General features: G+C 39.4%; 3 protein-coding genes across 12 annotated transcripts in view; 1 reads left to right on the top strand and 2 right to left on the bottom strand.

Moving 5' to 3' along the window:
- Positions 1-9,616, bottom strand: part of LOC103141914 (endophilin-B2-like) — a 28,096-nt gene extending 18,480 nt beyond the window's left edge. Inside the window, exons 1-5 of one of the 8 annotated variants that reach the window (XM_016674168.1) lie at positions 9,211-9,615; positions 8,620-8,761; positions 6,893-6,904; positions 3,916-4,044; positions 891-1,024 (exon numbers count right to left, since the gene is read on the bottom strand). In XM_016674168.1, the coding sequence (XP_016529654.1) occupies positions 891-1,024; positions 3,916-4,044; positions 6,893-6,904; positions 8,620-8,761; positions 9,211-9,273 (480 nt within the window). In that variant the 5' untranslated portion in view covers positions 9,274-9,615. Of the gene's footprint in view, positions 1-890; positions 1,025-3,915; positions 4,045-6,892; positions 6,905-8,619; positions 8,762-9,009; positions 9,097-9,210 lie in introns of those variants that run through there. The other 7 variants (XM_016674169.1, XM_016674171.1, XM_007557736.2 and 4 more) reach the window with 7 other exon arrangements.
- A 497-nt stretch (positions 9,617-10,113) lies between these two features.
- On the top strand, positions 10,114-15,389 carry dph7 (diphthamide biosynthesis 7). 2 transcript variants are annotated; one of them, XM_007557734.2, is made up of 10 exons: positions 10,114-10,255; positions 10,457-10,636; positions 11,447-11,580; positions 11,658-11,745; positions 11,948-12,042; positions 12,146-12,303; positions 13,212-13,284; positions 13,380-13,445; positions 13,554-13,726; positions 14,532-15,389. In XM_007557734.2, the coding sequence occupies exons 2-10, from the start codon at positions 10,505-10,507 to the stop codon at positions 14,933-14,935; spliced, it is 1,323 nt and encodes a 440-aa protein (XP_007557796.1). In that variant the 5' UTR covers positions 10,114-10,255; positions 10,457-10,504; the 3' UTR covers positions 14,936-15,389. The 2 variants fall into 2 exon arrangements, with proteins under 2 accessions (XP_007557796.1, XP_016529653.1); XM_016674167.1 differs by having other exon boundaries at positions 10,240-10,330.
- Positions 15,390-16,239: 850 nt separating this feature from the next.
- mrpl41 (mitochondrial ribosomal protein L41) lies at positions 16,240-17,087 on the bottom strand. Of its 2 annotated transcripts, none has more exons than XM_007557733.2 (2): positions 16,972-17,087; positions 16,240-16,771 (listed from the first exon to the last, which is right to left on the bottom strand). In XM_007557733.2, the coding sequence occupies exon 2, from the start codon at positions 16,751-16,753 to the stop codon at positions 16,346-16,348; it is 408 nt and encodes a 135-aa protein (XP_007557795.1). In that variant the 5' UTR covers positions 16,754-16,771; positions 16,972-17,087; the 3' UTR covers positions 16,240-16,345. The 2 variants fall into 2 exon arrangements, with proteins under 2 accessions (XP_007557795.1, XP_007557794.1); XM_007557732.2 differs by having other exon boundaries at positions 16,240-16,767; positions 16,972-17,085.
- Positions 17,088-17,735: the final 648 nt, after the last annotated feature.

Raw genomic sequence — 17,735 nt, 5'->3', positions numbered from 1 at the left:
AAAAGATTAATTAAGTAGATTAATTGGTCAACCTAAAAAGCAATCAGTTATAATTGCAGTTAACTAATTTGTATTTGTGAACAAACGGAGCTCAATGTCAAAGATTAAATTCATACCATCAGATTGTTGCTGTTGTAACAACACCATTTTTCTTTAAATATTTACAAAGTAAACTTACGAGCTCCTTAAAATCGTACATTTAGATGTTAAACAATTAAAAATATTTTTAATTTATGCATGGAGAAACCATTAAATCAAATTTAGCAGCATTGATATGCTCAATAAATAAATGTTACATTTATGTATCTGTGGTCTGTGTTAAAAAAAATTAGCATTTAAGGGGCCCCTGAAGCCCTGCGGGGCTTCAGGGGAGCCGATGACTTAATTTGGATTAAACAGAAGTGCAAATAATTGATATTCATTTTACTTGTATTTTTTGATTTGTTGCTTTTAAGACTAGTTTTAGATTTAAATAGTGTTTCACTGGCAACATTTTCCCTTAACAAATAATTACCCAGTAATATTTTTACAGTTCTTGTCTACTTAACATATTTTAATTCAAAAGCAGGGTCTACTGCCGGTGGACCGCCTCGGCGCCCTGACCACTGGGCTTGGCAAGTTTTCTGGGGGAAACCCTGCAATTGCATGAGGGAGTAATAACTCTGTCCTCACTGGAATGTATGAAGTGCTTTTTCTGAAGTGCTGTATTAGTTTTATATCAGAGGTAATGGGACACACACTTCCTAAAGTCATATATGAGTTGACTCTTTTTTCTCATGGTTGACTACTTTTCCTCTAATGAACATGTTATCAAAGTGGGTATCGAAATGTAAAATTGAGAAATCATCCAAACACTTAAAGTGTTCCACTTCTCAATGTTCCACACTCACTGAGATGGTTCGCCAGTCTCCTTCCAGGAAGTTCCTGAGTGGATTGAGAAAGCTGATGGCTGAGGTCTGAATGAACTCTCTCTCTGCTGCTCCCAGTCTCCTCTCACAGTCCCCAACCTTCAGCAAAGTGCTCCCTGCAACAAGACCAAAGAATTGTCACAAATTGTCACAAGCTTTTCTCAACAGGTATCTGTATTTCTACTGGCTGCATTATTTCATGTTGGTGCACTTTGTGGTTCATGGATTTGAGATATGGAGCAATTTTTCAACCGCAGAAAAAACATAAGTGAGAAAAATCAGAAAGAAACAAAGACTTCTCTGAGAGTTTAAATTATTAATATGTATTATTGTGCGCCAAACCAGTCTTGAATATTAATATTTATGTTAAATGTTTCGTTACATTAAATTCACCCCTGAGCAGGGGGGAATCCAGGAAGCTTTTAAAGAGGCCAGTGATGATCTTGGGGTGTTACACCAAAATAATGTTTAAAGTATAGATTAAATATCAGAATGTAAGCGATCAACACAGTACCCTCAAATAGATACAAATCTGAGTAAATTGTCCAACATGTTTCAAAAATGTCCTGCATGAGACACTTCCACACATGACAGTTTGTCAGACAAAGCTCAAAAGTTTGCTGTATGCCTGTGAATGAGTTTTTACAACACTTTAACAAGCTAAGTCTAAACATGTGAAACAGTTGAACAGAGTACAAACCAAACCCAAAGACAGTTGTAAAAACTAACCACCATTAGGAGTCCCACGAAGAAACAAAAACATTTTAGAAATGTGGTACAAAGCTAATCTTGAAATTGCTGCATTCCTCTTTACAGTGATTAATTAATTTGGCTCTTAATGCTGAACTGGTTCACCACTCTTGGACTAGCGAACTCCTATGAAGATGCTAAATGTAGGAATGGAGTTGCTCCAGTAGGTGTCACCATTGTGCAAAAGATTATTTACTTAAAACAACAAAAACAACAATGACAGCACAACTTGACAGAACTCTATTCCTGCAGCAGATCCATAATGACCCCTAAAGAGCCCTTAAATAGAAACTGACATATTTAAGAAGATGGGGCAAGTGAAGGCCAAAAGTCATCATCAAAAATGTGCTGATGAGGCTTTTACTGGCCAATATTGATTTTCCTTTTTCCCTTTATTGGATTTTTACTGAGCTCTGAACAAAGTCTAAACAATGTGCTGTTTCCTAATAAACCCAGAGACTAAATATAAATTTACACATATCTTCATTTTTTTAGTTTTCATCAATTAATGAATGAAAAATCCTTTTTGAGAATTCTTATTCCCTCGACCTCCCCTCCCCTTTGACTTAGACTACCCATTGGTAAATTTTAATCAGTGGTTAATTAGTATGTGCATCACAATTAGACCAAACCCACATTCCATAAGAAAAAGTTGCCAGTTCATCTCTTCCAATGAGAAACAGCTTATCCTGATGTTGGCTTTAGGTTAGTGTTGTTTGACTAAAGTTTGAGGAAACAAGAAATGTTTGAACTGCAAAGGTTTATTCATTAAACAAATCGTAAAACCACATAAGACCTGGCTCTGATTGGTTGTTCTTGGTTGGGAGCGGTGCTTTTCTTCAGAAGCCAACAAGTCGCTCAGGCAGGATGTAGAGGAGATCCATTGTTTCACAAATTACCAGTCTCCCAACATAATGTCATGAGATGGTGACTATTTTAACAAATACATAAAAACGATGTTTTTTATAGAAGTTACATACTGTAGCTTTAAGCACAATAAAGCAGGATATACCAACAACTAAAACCATCGTGTTGGCATAGTTTGATTTCTGGTCTTAAAGACAGGATATTTTTGAGTGAAAAGTGGAGGATTTATTTCCACTTTCTAAGAAATTAATAGAACCTAGAAAAACTGTGGCATCAGTCAGAGTTTGAGCTAATCTGAATTTTCAGTCCATCTTTTTAAAAGACAACGAGATGCTGAAGTACTAGGGTTGCACCACTCATGCATAAATCAGACTCACTTATTGAATTTTGGAGCAATAGCTTTCCCTAGTGACAGCTACATGACTACTGATGCTGCAGCAGAATGCAGAGAGCAGCTAACCTCATTTAAAGCTCTATTGATCCTCAGACTTACACAGATGGGAAAAACTATTTACAGCCTGTAGTGGAAAACAGTGCAAGCAACATGCAGAGAGGAAGGACATCCATTGAACAGGCAACAGAAAAAATTATTTTATACTGAAAAATATCCTAGAGCCAGTTTGAAGCAAGAGCTTCAGAAAGCCTCGATCTTCTGTCACCCTGGATGAGTGAAATATTCAATAACGCTAATGATAATATTTTGTTAGCATTGATATTTTATGTCAATGTTACGTTTCATTAATTTCAATTTAAATATTGCAACAAAAGAAGAGTTTTCTTCCACAGTACTCTGTGTGCTGAAAAGCTCCTTTGTTAACAATTTAACTGAAGCAGTGTGAATAAGACTGACACAGCACCTGTCATAAACATGGAGGAGTCATGAAGTGTCATTAAGTAAATAATTACATTCTTAATCCAAAGTTACAATAGAAATTGTTAAATGTGCATTAAAAACATAAACTTTGATTTACTTGGTAAATAATTACATTTTTCAAGTAAAGTTGCATTAAAAAGTCATTAAAAGTATCAACTTTGCATTAGAAGTGTGTTAATTTACCAAGTGACATGACAACAGTCAAACATTATTAAGCCTCCTTCATGTTACTCTAATGCACAGCCCTTCAAATAAAGTGTTACCGTTCCTGTCTGTGGTTTTAACCACCTCCAGGAACATCCTTTTGTCTTCACTCAAGCTACAAAACTCCAGCATCATCCAACAGCTCAGGACTGACAAATTGTGTGGAGGATCTTTTAGTGACCTACTCATTTCCTATTCAGTCGGGTGTGTTAAAGCAGGGACACAGCTAAAAGCCAGAGGACCAGAGTTCAAGAAACCACTGGTAGCACGTTCCAATTTAACCATCAGAGCCTTCAGAGCTAATACACTCACCGTACGGTGTACCAGGCCCAAACTCCTTCGCAGCATCTTCCATATGCTGACCCAGCAGTTCTGCATTGGTAACCCTAGAGGGTGCTTTCATGTCCAGCTTTTCATAGAGAAACTCCTCAATTCTGGCACCTGCAGGGTAAATCCTGAGTTTAATTTATGAAGCAGACAGGTTATTCTTTACAATCATTTCTATTCATTACAAACTGAGATCCAAAGACTTCTGGCACAACTTCACCCACTTTCAAGGTGCATGGTGAGGCGAAAACTCCAGCAACACTTTAAACCAACTCTATTCTGAAATGAACTTGTTTCTGTGTGTGGCACATAATCTGTCAGAGTGGTTTTAGCAGAACAAATTTAGAGATAATTTACTATTACTAATGTATTAGTAACTTTGTTTGATACATTGTTTTTTTTTTTGTAATCAGTCAGTTAAATTAACAACAAACAAAATACATCAGTGATCACCTGTTCGGTTCCACATATTGTTCTCTCAGCAGGCATTAAACTATAAAATAATCACATATTGAAAAGGAAACTGCAGTTCTGATTTGTTATAACTGACTAAGACAGATTGGTACAGATACATGTAAAATCAAAAATATTGTCTGTTACAATGAGCTCAATGAAACCACCAGAAATTAGAACTGCGTTAGGTTAAGCAAAATGAAGTGAGGAGCACATGGAAAGCCATAGTGAATGTGGACATGGAGGCAATGTTTCTTAGAAAGCTAAAATCCTGCCCTCTGTTTTAACCCTGAACACAGACACTGTTCTCTCTCTCAGGCCTCAGCCCAGGCTGGGAGTTGTTGTAGCTGGTTATTGCCACATCATCTGGGCAGAACCTTTTTTCTGGCTGAAATTTGTTCTTGTCACTTCAGGTAAAAGAATAAAATTCTCTGCACTGCACTGCTTTGTTCCACTGCTTTTACTAGTTGCAAAATCAATGTCATAATTTCTGCATTAGATAAGAATTAGTCAATATAGGGCTGGACGATGTGGATGATAAACGTATCATGATATTAATGTTTCATGTCATTTGATAATAAGAATTATTGATAATTTCTTTGTTTTAAATGTCTGATATACAGCCAAACTATTGATAACAATCTAGCTTGTGCAGTTGAAGTCTTTCCTCTGCCTACATCTCCCAGAATGCTGTGCAGTTCTGGATCAAAGTTCAGGGAAATTATTGAACAGTCTATTGTACGTATTGATCATATGTCTATCACAATCTGTATTACTATTAATTTATTGCCAAGCCCTAAGTAAATATGCTAAACACCCTAACCCTAACATTTTAAATTTAATAAGGATGTAGATTTTACCAAATTTAGTAAAATTCAAATGAAACAGAATCGATGGCATCTTGAAGAATACCCTAAAATCCAAATGTTAAGTTCATCAACAAGGACCACCATTGGTTTTAGCTGTCAAGTTGTCAACAGAAAATGGTAAATCTTAAATATATGCGTAATATATAATAGAAAAAGGGAAGCAGTTCTTTGCTACTAATTGAAAAATATCAAGGTAGAGGGAAGTCAATAATCCCAGCTTGACTTTGACAACCTTAAAATTTACTGCAGAATTTGATGCGTTTTGGTTAAGTTTAAAAAAAAAAAAAAAAAAGGCAACACCCGCACACCATCTCTGACAGATCATCAGTAGAGCACAGGTTTAAATTAGCTGATCTGCCACCGCTGTCTTCAGACAATCACTTATTAATAATCATAAGATAAACATGGAGCCTGAAAACATGATACAGTGACGGACTGAATGTTCTGCTCTTTGTGTAAGAAATGTTTAGTGTTCTTTGGTGTTGAATCCTGATATATTAGTGATGTTGTCAGTCAGTAATCGCAACTGTGTAGAATAGCTGACAGACAGCGATAAAAAAGAAGAATACAAGCGGTTTTGAGTCGTTCAACGGTTTTCCTATATTATCTTTCCCGTTGTTGTGGCGCACCGCACTAAATTAAAACCCCTTACATCTCCAGGTTTCATTTTGTCAAAAGAACTGTTCTACAACAGAAGCACGGCTACAGATGGCATGTAAAAGAAGATTCTTTTTACCCTCCAACGTATTTGGATGTAAACAATAACATGCAACGTGTCTATATATTCTTAATTATTTAGCGCAGAAAACAGGTTGAAATTAGTCTATTAAATTGGTGTTCATGTTTGTTTGTGTAATATCTTTCTGTAGACAAATAAGTAGGACAATAAAACAGGTCCTTTATTAAACTGTCAGATTACCAACACCAAACAGACTCCACAAGGAAAACTGTTAGCAGATGCTGGTATTACCCAATGAAAAGAACTCAAAATAGTTCAAAGAGTTTGAAAGTCTCGTTTCTTTCTATAAAACATTTCTTTCAAGTTTATGGCTTAGGAAAACTACACTACAAACATTTAACAGTAATCTTTTAATCTATTAATATTTATGAACATTATCTCTATCATTTAACATTTAAATTACAATCTAAAAATCTACTAAAGACTGATTTACATTATTCTGAAAATTGATCAAATTCAATTAAAAAATGCTTTATTGATCCCAAAGGGAAATTAAATGTAACTGGAATTATTCAAGATTCTTCAAAAAGTTGTTGCAGGTGGTGATGGCTGTGGGCAGGAAGAATATCCTGTAGCAGTCTGTATTACAGCAGGTTTGAAGAAGAAGCCCGGTGCTCAGTCAGCTCTAGCACTGAGATCGGTTTAGTGAAAAAGATCCCAAGGAAACATTTTGTCTGATTAACTGTGTGAAACAGCAGCCTTTGTTCTGAGATAGCTCTTCAGTGGTCAACAGTCACTCTGATGTTCCTAATCGCAAAGTGAAAAATCTGTATTTGATCTCAACAACACAAAAATGTGAGCATTTTTGTTCCTGTTGATTACTCCTTTATGCTAATGATGCAAAGCATGAAAGGTTTCCACAGCAGAGCACTACAGGGGGATTGGAAGGCAGAATACTCACCAGTATGATCAACTGTGGCATGAAGAGTCAAAAAAATGACAAGTTAGAGTTCTCTGTCCTACACAGCCTGATCAACATTATCAACTATAGCCAAGAGGGGAAAATAGTAAATTTTCTTTCAATTGTAAGTTTGTAATCAGTCAGATTCCAATATCGTGAAAATCTAACATCAAGTGTAAAAAAATACTGCAAAGCATGAACATTTATTAAATAAAGATCAAGACAAAATAGAAAAATAGTATGGGAGAACAAAGTAAACCTTAGGATTCAATGGCATGTAGCGCCACCGTCAGCAGCAGTCACTTTAGGCAGTTGTTTTCTGGATGACTATTGGTTTGTCATATTGTTGTGGATCAAGGCTGGTCCACTATCTTACAAGACATTGTTTGTAGAGGCTTACAGAATTCTCTTTAATGAACAATTTCCCTTCAATTTCCCGTCATGTGACTATAAAACAGTGTGTTTTTTATGGGAAGCAAAAACTATTTTTAACTACAAAAATCCTGAACATTTGCCAGTTTTTTAGAAACCTTAAAGAATTACCAATATTATATGTCAACAGATAAATGTTTTGGGTCCCACCCAGAGCATTTCAGTCAGGTTATGGGCTGGACTTACCAGGCTTTCATATCCACTATACTGCAGGTTGCTGTTGTGCTTGGGATCATTGACTTGTCGCACAATCCAATTTCAGCCCAGATTCAATAGTAAAACAGCTGTTCTTGCATTTAATGGAGTACTGTTCAGAGGCATTCACTGACAGCTAAATGATGGGAAGCTGCTCAGGTTCAGTGGCTGCCAGACAAGTGCACATCATCATTCCTCCACCACCATGCTAGACAGCTGGCAAGAACTGCTTTTGCTGATTCACTACCTTTGGTTTTTCAACAAACACAGCACAGTGCACAACTTTGGTCTCATGTGTTCTAAGAACACTGCTCAAAAGATTTTGCATTTTACTAAGCTGCAAACCTAACTCATGCTTCTGTATTAGCAACCTCTCCAAATATGTTATGTTGGTTTGGTCCTTTTCTATGTTCTGTCATCAACTCCAACATTTAGCATGCTTTCCACAAATTGGTTGGGAATGGCCTTATAACTCACCCCAGATTGAAGTGCAGCAACAGTTGCTTCATTAGGGTATCTGCTGATGCCTTTTCTTCATTGGCCCTTTTGCTGACATGAACCTGTATGGTTCAGACCACCAAACTGCCAAAACTCCTGCCTGATATAGGCAGACATACTTGCTAATTATCAGTTAATTAAGAGTTACTTTCCTTCTTAAAAACTTTGGCATTTAAGAAGAATACGACAGGAGTGTACTTTCTTTCCCACACACAGCTTCCCAACATTTCTGTTACTTTTAGTTTAATAAATTAGTTTAGACTGCAGTATGTTTTTGTACACTTGAGATTAGCTTGAGGTCATTTTGAACTTGATAAGCACCTGATGATTTTTATTATGGCACAAAACTGAAAAATATGGATACTGAGGTTACAACAGTATGCAGCTTAAATCATTTTTACAAACTGACAATAACTTTCAGAAGGAAACCAAGACCCTTATTTCTGACTAACCAAAAAGGCAACAACCCCAAAACTGTCACTGTGCCACCCGATGTAATACTGCAGACATTCCTAGACATGACAGTGGTCCTGCTCGAAAACACTATGAGCTCAGGTAAGTACTTCCTTCTGTAATGATACATTACCACATAGTAATCATACTTGGGTTGGGCTGCAGCAGGTACTCAGTCTGTCTGTAGATCTTCTCTGTCCAGTGTTTGGTGCAGTCAGCGCGGCTCATTAGGTTCTCAAAGTGAGCATCCAACTCTGTCCTTTCCGCTTGGCCCAGCTTCTCCTCAGTATACTGAAACAGCAAACAACCACAAACACCCTGTTACAAGTCAACCAATGTCATCTCCACATGCTAATAAATAACTTAGGCTCAAAGTTTCATTAATAATTACCATAATAACATCCCTTACTATCATGGTCTCAACCTGCTTGTGCTCATATTTATCATTTTTACCCTACTGTTGCTGCCAAATGAGTAAATGACAAAGTGAATAAAGACACTCTTCGTTAATTAGTAATGGTTTGGCTAAAATTACCGACCGTGACTTTGTATAGCTCTGCTTCGTCGGCCTACGACTGAATATACCAAAGCTAAAACCTGAGTATTGAGAACATGTCCTGCTAGTTGTGATAAAGAGGTGTGTTTTGAAGATGAACTGCAGAGTCAGACGTCCTGAAACGTAACAGCTGGTAGGCAAAGTGAAAGGAAGAGCGAGTCAAGCCGCCGCAGCGTTTAAATACCTGGACGGCTCGCGTGAAAAACAGCCCCGCACCGCTGGCTAACTTCTTCACGTTGAAATCCATGGCGTTAGTAGGCGAAGCTGTAAGCTACTGGTTTTGCTTTAGAGGGAGCTTCTTACAGCAGTAGCTACAAAAATATGGCACTAGCCAAAAAATAAATCACGTGACCGTCTTACGCGTAGCTTCTCATTACGTCAAAAGGCTTTTTTTTTACTGGCTGGTTTACTAAATAATAATAATAATAATAATAATAATAAAATAACAATAATTGTGAGTTTGTGATGATTTTTCTCCTGCACTTGTAGCTGCTGTGCTCTTCCACCGAAACACTAAAAAAATAAAATCCTAAAAACAATGTCACAAGTTCTTTGTCTTTTTTTTAAATCTACTTCCTTTAGGGGTCGCTATCCAACTCTATACCCAGCATCCTTCCCTGTCACATACCCGTATTGATGTCTATGCACATCCCCCTTCACTACATACATCCATGAAACTTTTCCTTGGTTTTCTTCTTCCTCTATTATTCCTCTCCAGTTTGTTCACTTTTAAGTGAAAATCTTTGCATATTTACCTCCACCTCACTATGCTCTCTTCAACACAATGTCGCCTGTGAACACGATTTATCACTGGAACTCTTGCCTGATCTCGACTATAGCCCTTTTCATCTCTAGTTGTCGACCCTGTATCTTGAACACCCACACCTCACCAACTTTGCTGTTTTTATGATCTGCAACTCTCCAAAAACTTATCTGTCTCTGAGTGTGAGTACCACTAACTGTATGTTAGTGGAACCCACACTAACTGTTTTAAGCAACTGTGACACTAACAGTGTTAGTGTATGTTCCTGAGTTGCCTGTCACTGGTTGTCCACAAATACACAGTGTGCAGACTTTCTAACCTGCTGACACTTCCCATTAACGCTCCTGTTTGGTTCCTGAATGCAGCACTATGCACAGTGATGACGTAAGAACGCACAGAGTTTACTCTGCTTCGGTAGCGCGTGAGTTTTGTTTCCAGCTTTTTCGTACAGCTAACGATTGTTGAGGTAAGTTAGCAAGTATACTAATTTAAATGTCAACCTATGACCAAACTCCACCTTCCCCCAGAGTCTAGCCAGAAGGTAAACTCAGGCTGTTGTTACCACATTGTTTGTTAGCTTAGTTAGCTTAACGGGAGTTAGCTTGGGATAAAATATATTACTAAACTAAACAAGACTGTACTGTTGTTTTTTGTTGTTAATGTTTAGCTGCCACCAAACCAATCAACACGGTAGCGTTATGCAGACCAGGTGGCCATGGCTTGGAAGTCAAGGACCCGCAGTCTGCAGGTATTTGACACGGAGCTGAGCGCGGACACGGTGGAATGGTGTCCACTGTCCCCCAGCCACGACATCCTGGCATGTGGGACATACCAGCTGCAGAAAGCGGTGAGATAAGATGCGGCTCAACCTGTTGGAGAACGCAGGAGTACATTCCAACAGTGAGCAGCGCAATTCCAATTTATTTAAGTCCTTTGGTAATCTAAAAACGTTTGCGAGTTTTTCTCTAGTTTATTATTGATTAGAGTGAAAAGTGGAACAAATAAAAACAATAGCGAGAAGAAAATTACAAAGCCATAATACAAAACCAGAAAATAATTGTACAAAATGTTACATGCGCCATTATCATCAATAAAAAATAAGGATTTGGGGAAAAAATAAAAAAACAAATTAAGAGAAAATTTAACGACTTTGGATTCTAGAAGTGTTGGGAAATTTGAGTCCTTAAGTGTTTGTGTTTTATCATAATTTTTTCACATGTTGCAATTTATTTGGATTTTATTTGACATACCAACCCAAGTTAGTTGGGAGGAAAATGTTACACAGTCTAAATTAATTTCTAGCAAAATACAAACATGAAAAATGAAGTGTTCATTTGTACTTGACCCCTGTTGCCCTGATGCTCCTAGATAAAATGTATTGGAAAATGCCCGGAGAGCTGCTGAAACGAAAACCACTGTTTAAAGAAGCCATGTAGGAACATGAGGAAGAAGGTGTCCAGGAGACATGTCACTATTTTGTGCAAATGGAAAATTGGGCAAAAAATTCCACAGAACCCTGAACACACCATAAGCAGTGCAACCTAAAACAGCTATGCAAAAAAGAATATGTCCATGAAGTACTGAACTGAATAGTGATTAATCATGCCATACGGCGTAGTTACACGCACATCTCTGCTGTATGTCATTCATGCTGCAGGAAGGTGGAGAGGACGCCGCGCCCAGCCGGACCGGCCGCCTCTACCTTTTTCAGTTTCGCCGTGAGGGTCCGATGAGCCCTCCTCTCACTGAGCTGCAGCGCCTGGATACAGCAGCCATTTTGGATCTGAAATGGTGAGAAGTCGGGCTTCACTAGCACGGATGTAGTCGTGATCATTTCCTTTCTGTTCAATGTTTTCCCTCGTGGCCAGGTGCCATGTCCCTGTGTCGGGCAGGCCGCTGCTGGGAATGGTTGCTGCTACAGGAGAGCTGCACCTCTATACTCTGCTGGATAATCAGGTGAGAACTGCAGCTTCAGAAGAATCCCAGTGATGTCTTCTGATAACAGCAACCTTAGATTAAGCAATGACATCACTGTGCCTCAGTAATGGTCTGGAGTTATCATGTGTCCTGTTTCTTATTTTAGAATGTTTTGTTTCCGTCAGCATGTGTTTCACAGCGGGTGTTGTGGTGTTTACTCATGAATGTGTGTATCCAGTAGGAAGGTGGGTGCAGTCTGCAGACTATGTGCAGCTTGGAGGTTGGAGCAGAGCGCCTGGCTTTGTCTTTGGACTGGTCCACTGGTAGAATGGACAGGTACTGTAAGCTATGTGAGCTCCTGCTGCTATTTTTCTTAAGTCAAATTTCCAGTGGTGGATAATCAGAGGCCATATGAAGCAGACCCTTCCGTTCCCAGCAGCAGTGACATCCGGGTGGCGTGCAGTGATTCTGCGGGTTGCGTCGGTGTGTTCTCCCTGTCTGAAGGAGCTCTGATGGCTCTGTCCCAATGGAAAGCTCATGATTTTGAGGCCTGGATCACAGCCTTCTCCTACTGGAACACACAGCTGCTTTATTCTGGTAACACAACTGCTTCCCATCATTTTATAGTTCCTGCAAATATTGACGTGATTGATCAGTTAGTTTCAGAACATAGCCCAAAATAAAATCATCTGGTCTAGGATTTGGCAGGTTTTAAAGGGGAGATATTATGTAAAAGCAACTCCCTTGAGCTTTTCATTATGTTATAATGTTATTCCCTCATCAGAAACACACCTGGAGTGTTGACTTGATTCTTTCTTGCATGCTTGAGAAATCCTTTAATCACCATGGCAACCATTTGCAGGAAAGAGCAGGATTTTTTAGAGAGAGGGGCCCAATTTTCAGGCGTCACATTACCGAGTCAAATTTCTTTTAAGTCACATAAGTTGTATGCAGCATTTTTATAGCAATGGGAGGTAAAATAGTTGATTGTGCTATATAATGACCCTATGTTGCTGGAAAACAATTGAAGAAGACTCAACCTCACACAAACACATTCAATTATGCACTTTTCTTTAAAGTTCAATGCAATTCACGTTGATCCATGTAGCGGCTGCTGTTACTGACAGCATCAGCAAAGACGACCCTTTGTTTACAGAGTTTCTTTGAAAAACATTTACACTTCTTGTAATTTTTCATATCTTGTTACGTGACGACCACAAATTCAGCGGCTTTTATGTGACAAACGCATAGTAGCGCTAAGAACTTGGAAAGGTGTGGCTGTTTTCTTTGTAATCTGAATAGATCAGAAAGCTGCAGTGAGCCTTTGTGTTACATCTTACATCTGTATGTAAATGCAGCCTTATAACACTTGTAATATATTAGTCAAATGTTATTGCACTCCAAACAGACCTTTACAGTTTGAATGTTTTGCAGACTGATATTGTGATGACACATTTGCACTACACTGAGCAGCCTTAGTGTTCATGTTGGAACCTTCTTCCCAGGGGGGGACGACTGCAAACTGAAAGGCTGGGATCTCAGAGCTGCTCCTTCTAGCCCTGCTTTCACCAGTAAAAGGTAGAGAAAGAGATTTATGTGTGTGTTTGTGTGTGTCACTGCTGATGTCCTTCCTGCCAAACCTTGCCGGTAAATTCTGAGCTTTTCTGCTTCAGGCACTCAATGGGTGTGTGCAGTATTCACAGCAACCCTCACCTGGAGCACATCCTGGCCACAGGCAGGTCAGTATCCTCATCTTTAATGAAGGAAAATAAAGGAATAGCCTCCTGCTGGGTGTTGTGTTGTATTCGGTCGTCGTGTTATCGTGCTCCAATCTTGTCCTTCGGCAGCTACGATGAGCAGGTGTTGCTGTGGGATGGCAGGAACATGCAGCAGCCCCTCGGGCAGAGCGCGGTGGGAGGCGGGGTGTGGAGGCTGAAGTGGCATCCCAGCCATCAGTACCTTCTGCTGGCTGCCTGCATGCATAATGACTTCCACATCCTCCACTGCCAGCAGGCCTTAGGTTGGTATGATCAGAGAGACGAGGAAAAGCTGCTCCCAGTTCTTAATTACTGTTTCTAACTCAATTTTACAGAGGGATGATATTTTTCTGACTTACTAGGCATAGAAACATGGCTGCTCACCAATAATGTTTGATTTATTTTGACTCAATTCATTCAGTTAATTGATGCAGATTCCAAAGTTAAAATATATCACTGTTGAGCTTTAAAAGTCAATTTTTATCAGGAGACTGGTGCACCAGTTTTTAAATAATATTGGTTAAAGAAACTGTCCAAGAAACTTCAGTATTCAACTAAAAAAAACAGAACTGAAGGATTTTTTTTTCTTTTTGAGTCTATAAACATTTATTTTTGGTCTAAGAAATGGCAAAACTGTGATTGCTAATTCCATTTAAAACAGTTAAAATTTAATATGTTGTACATACTGATTTTCTTTAATATTCCATCAGCATGTGTTTCACAGCTGGTGTTGTGCTGTTTATTCATGAATGTGTGTATCCAGTAGGAAGGTGGGCGGAGTCTCACATTAGAGCATATCTCTCTAAAAATGTGTAGGAAGCATCACCTGTCGACTCACAGGCCAGATCCGTACCATTCTAACCAGGCAGCTCTACTTTATTTCAAACTTATTAGATTCACTCCAGGTGTAAATATGAGAACTCAATGCTGAAGCTAAATTGGAAGGTGGAAGGATTAGTCTTTACTAAATAGTTTTTCACTTGTATTATTCAGTATAACTGTCCTGTGTGGATCAAAGTTGAAAACGGACTGCTGATGGTTTTTTTATCTGTATGCGTGTTTGCTCAGAGGGCAGCGGGGGAGCCTGTCCTGTCGTTGCTTCCTACATCCTCCACAACTCCCTGGCCTATGGAGCCGACTGGTCCAGGGTGTCCCTGGAGGACCCCGCGCCGCACTCCCCTCCTGCCACAGAACCAAAGGAAAGCCTCGCTCAGAGCAGAGGACACTTGCGCATTCAGTACGAGTCTCCAACTGCCAGCTTCGACACGTCCCTGGAGGATGACGCAGGTCGGTACATCCCAGAGGCGAGTGGACCGCCCCCCCGAAGTCCAGCTCCGGTGCCGGCCCCCAGCCTGGGTCAGGACGCTCCGTCGCTGTCCTGTCTGCTAGCTAGCTGCTCATTCTACGACCACATGCTGCATGTGTGGCGCTGGGACTGGACTCCAGAAACGTCCCAACAAGAGTCCCACTAACAGTGACTGAGCTGCAGCCACGCATCCCATAAACAGCCTGAACTGAGTGAGATGCAACAAACACATGGACCACTCTCCTACAAAACATGAGAGATTGACTTAGCAGAAATGTCTATTTTGATTATGACACCGTTTTTATAATAAACACCTCCCATGTCTGTAGTGAACATGTCTGTAGCAGCAGCAGTGAGACGGCCCTTCATCCTGTTATCTACGGCAGAGGATGTGATCCTTGGTGTTTTAGAAACATCTGGTGACCTCTGGCAGAAAACTGACCCAAACCAACACAGAAGTGGTTCATCAGGTACAAACTTAACCCTGTTCTGTATCTATTGTTGTCACATGATATAAACAAGGGGTCTCGAAACTTTGTCATGTGAGCCAAAATAATCAAGTCAAAAGGACTTGTGGGCCAAGAAAATAAGAAAAAAAATAAACTCTTAACAAAAAGTTGATTTTAGTTTTTTTTTTCTTTTTTGCCTAAACTAAATGTGCAAAATTTTAATTGTCAATTTTTAATTTATTTTGGTCTTTTTTTTTTTAGGAAAGCAAGGTTATTCTATGCACAAATAAAAATGTAAAAGGATTTTGCATACAAGAGGCTCGATTGAACAAATTTGTCAGTTATAAGAACAGGATTTAGGTCACTTTCTTTCAAAATGTTTACTACATTAATCCAAGTTTAGTGAATTAAATAAAAGCTGATTTTATTTAATTGGCTTTTCAGTTAAAGTCTCTTGATGCATTTGGTTCTGCTTAGTATAAAAAAGTAATTTCTGTCCACTGTAAGAAGATGGTCAGTAATTATTTCACCCAGATTACAAATCTCCAACCACCTGTGATGGAGGGCCAACTTTGCATCATTCTTGAATTGCAGCTGGGGGGGCCACACAATGGCCCACAGGCCACACTTTGTATAATCTTGACCTAAACTGTATAAAAAGCCTGGTGAATCAGCTTTTTGCCCTTTTTTCTAAAAAGGACAGAAATGCTAAATGTTGATGGCATGTAGCTTAACACCAATTCATTAGAAAATGTTCAGTATTTGAGAGAGGATTTTAGAATCAAACTTGAAAACGTTCTACACTTTCTGTGGCTTTTCTGACACTTTGAGTGACAATTCATCAGTGAAAAGCAACTCGTTCATTTGATCCCTATTTATTTATGTTGCAGTGGAAACAGCAGCTTTTTAGGTTGGGGTTCTTTAACTTCTAAAAGATTTAAAAAGTTAAAAATGACAACGCCAAATTACCTTCAGATTTGAATCACTAAACCCTGACACATAAATGACATTCTGCTATAAATCATGTGTAGAGCGACTCAGATTTTATTTCCAGATTGAACAGTTAAGAAATGACAAGTTTGCAGTCCCATCTGTGATGATGATTCTGATGGTCTCCCATCCACTTATTAACGCACATAGTTCTTAGGATACAGCTTAAACAGCTTCCCTTCCTGTGTGGGTTCAAATCCATATTTCTCCAGGTTATCCTTGTTGAATGTGCCATTCCTTAAGTCTCTGGTGATCTGTGGGGCTACGACCTGATCGAATAAACTCTGTGCTGTCAGCGGAGGTTCCGTACCGAGTGGTGACCGGTACGAGACGTAGGGTTTTAGCTTGAATCCCTCCAGATGAGGAACCACGAACTCGGGAATCATGGCCCGGACCGACAGGAACTTCCCGCTGGGGAGCTTCACCCCTGCGGGGCGGGAGCTGCGGCCTTTGTTGAGGGACCTGGGGCCGCGCTTACTGGTGAACTCAGACATCCTGTCCGCACCTCGAACCAGGCCCCTCATGAGTGTGGATAGAACCCCCATGGTTCCCGTCGGGTCTTCCTCCAGGAACATGAAGACACATGCAGAGGGCAGCTGTTAGCTTTAGCATTAGCCATTAGTAGCAAAACAACATAAAGACAGCTACTTTAATGTGTCTGAGCTCAGCACGGCTATAATTAGCTCTGCACTATACGCACTTTTCACTCTGAAAATCCGAAACTGACTCATTTACACTCACTATTAAACAAAATTCTTCTCACCTTCAGGGTCCCGCTGAGAGGAAACAAGTGTGTACTATGACCCAATGAAGTGCGCAGTGATTGGTCAATAAAAAAATACTTGTTGACCAATTAAAATACAAGATACTGACAGAAGCTGTTAGCAATTGGAGGGAACACAATTACAACTAGAAAACAGAAGCGGCTCTACTTCCGGAAGCTCTATGACTTGTTCTTCAAAATAAATGCCTTTATGAAATATAGTGTGAGGAACAGCTACTGAGCAAAGGGAATTACTGCTCAAATGGGATGTATGTCTAGTCATTGTATTTTGTTGCAAACAGATAAATAAATTCACCGTATTTGTCTATAGGAAATGTAGACAAAAACTTCATGATGGGCAATACTGAAAAACCAGGCAGCCAAAGCCTGGTTTTTCAGCAGGCTTTGTTGCTGAAAAACAAACTAGCACCAGGAATACTGAATCTATGTTCTCTGATGTCTGGGTTACGATGTCCTCCAGAGACAACCTGGACCTATGGGCTATAAGCCAAGAAGGTGTGGAGGATGTGGGACTCAACAGCTAAACAACTGCATGAGCAAACAGAAAACAGATGTTATGACAAAAGAGCATTTACAGAATAGAGAAAAACATATCCGAGTGTGAAAAAGACCCATATTCTGAAAAACTGACCATTCAGCTACAATACAAGACATTTAGAACATGAATGATGAAGAAGAAAATATATTTTTATTTATGAAAAATTTGAGAGCATCCAAGTTCAGGTGCAGGGGTTAGCTCTGTC

The sequence above is a fragment of the Poecilia formosa genome, unplaced genomic scaffold, assembly GCF_000485575.1.
Source record: "Poecilia formosa unplaced genomic scaffold, Poecilia_formosa-5.1.2 Scaffold91, whole genome shotgun sequence".
Classification (NCBI taxonomy): domain Eukaryota; kingdom Metazoa; phylum Chordata; class Actinopteri; order Cyprinodontiformes; family Poeciliidae; genus Poecilia; species Poecilia formosa.
The sequence above is the reverse complement of the archived record's forward strand: the minus strand, read 5'-3'. Positions and strand labels throughout refer to the sequence as shown.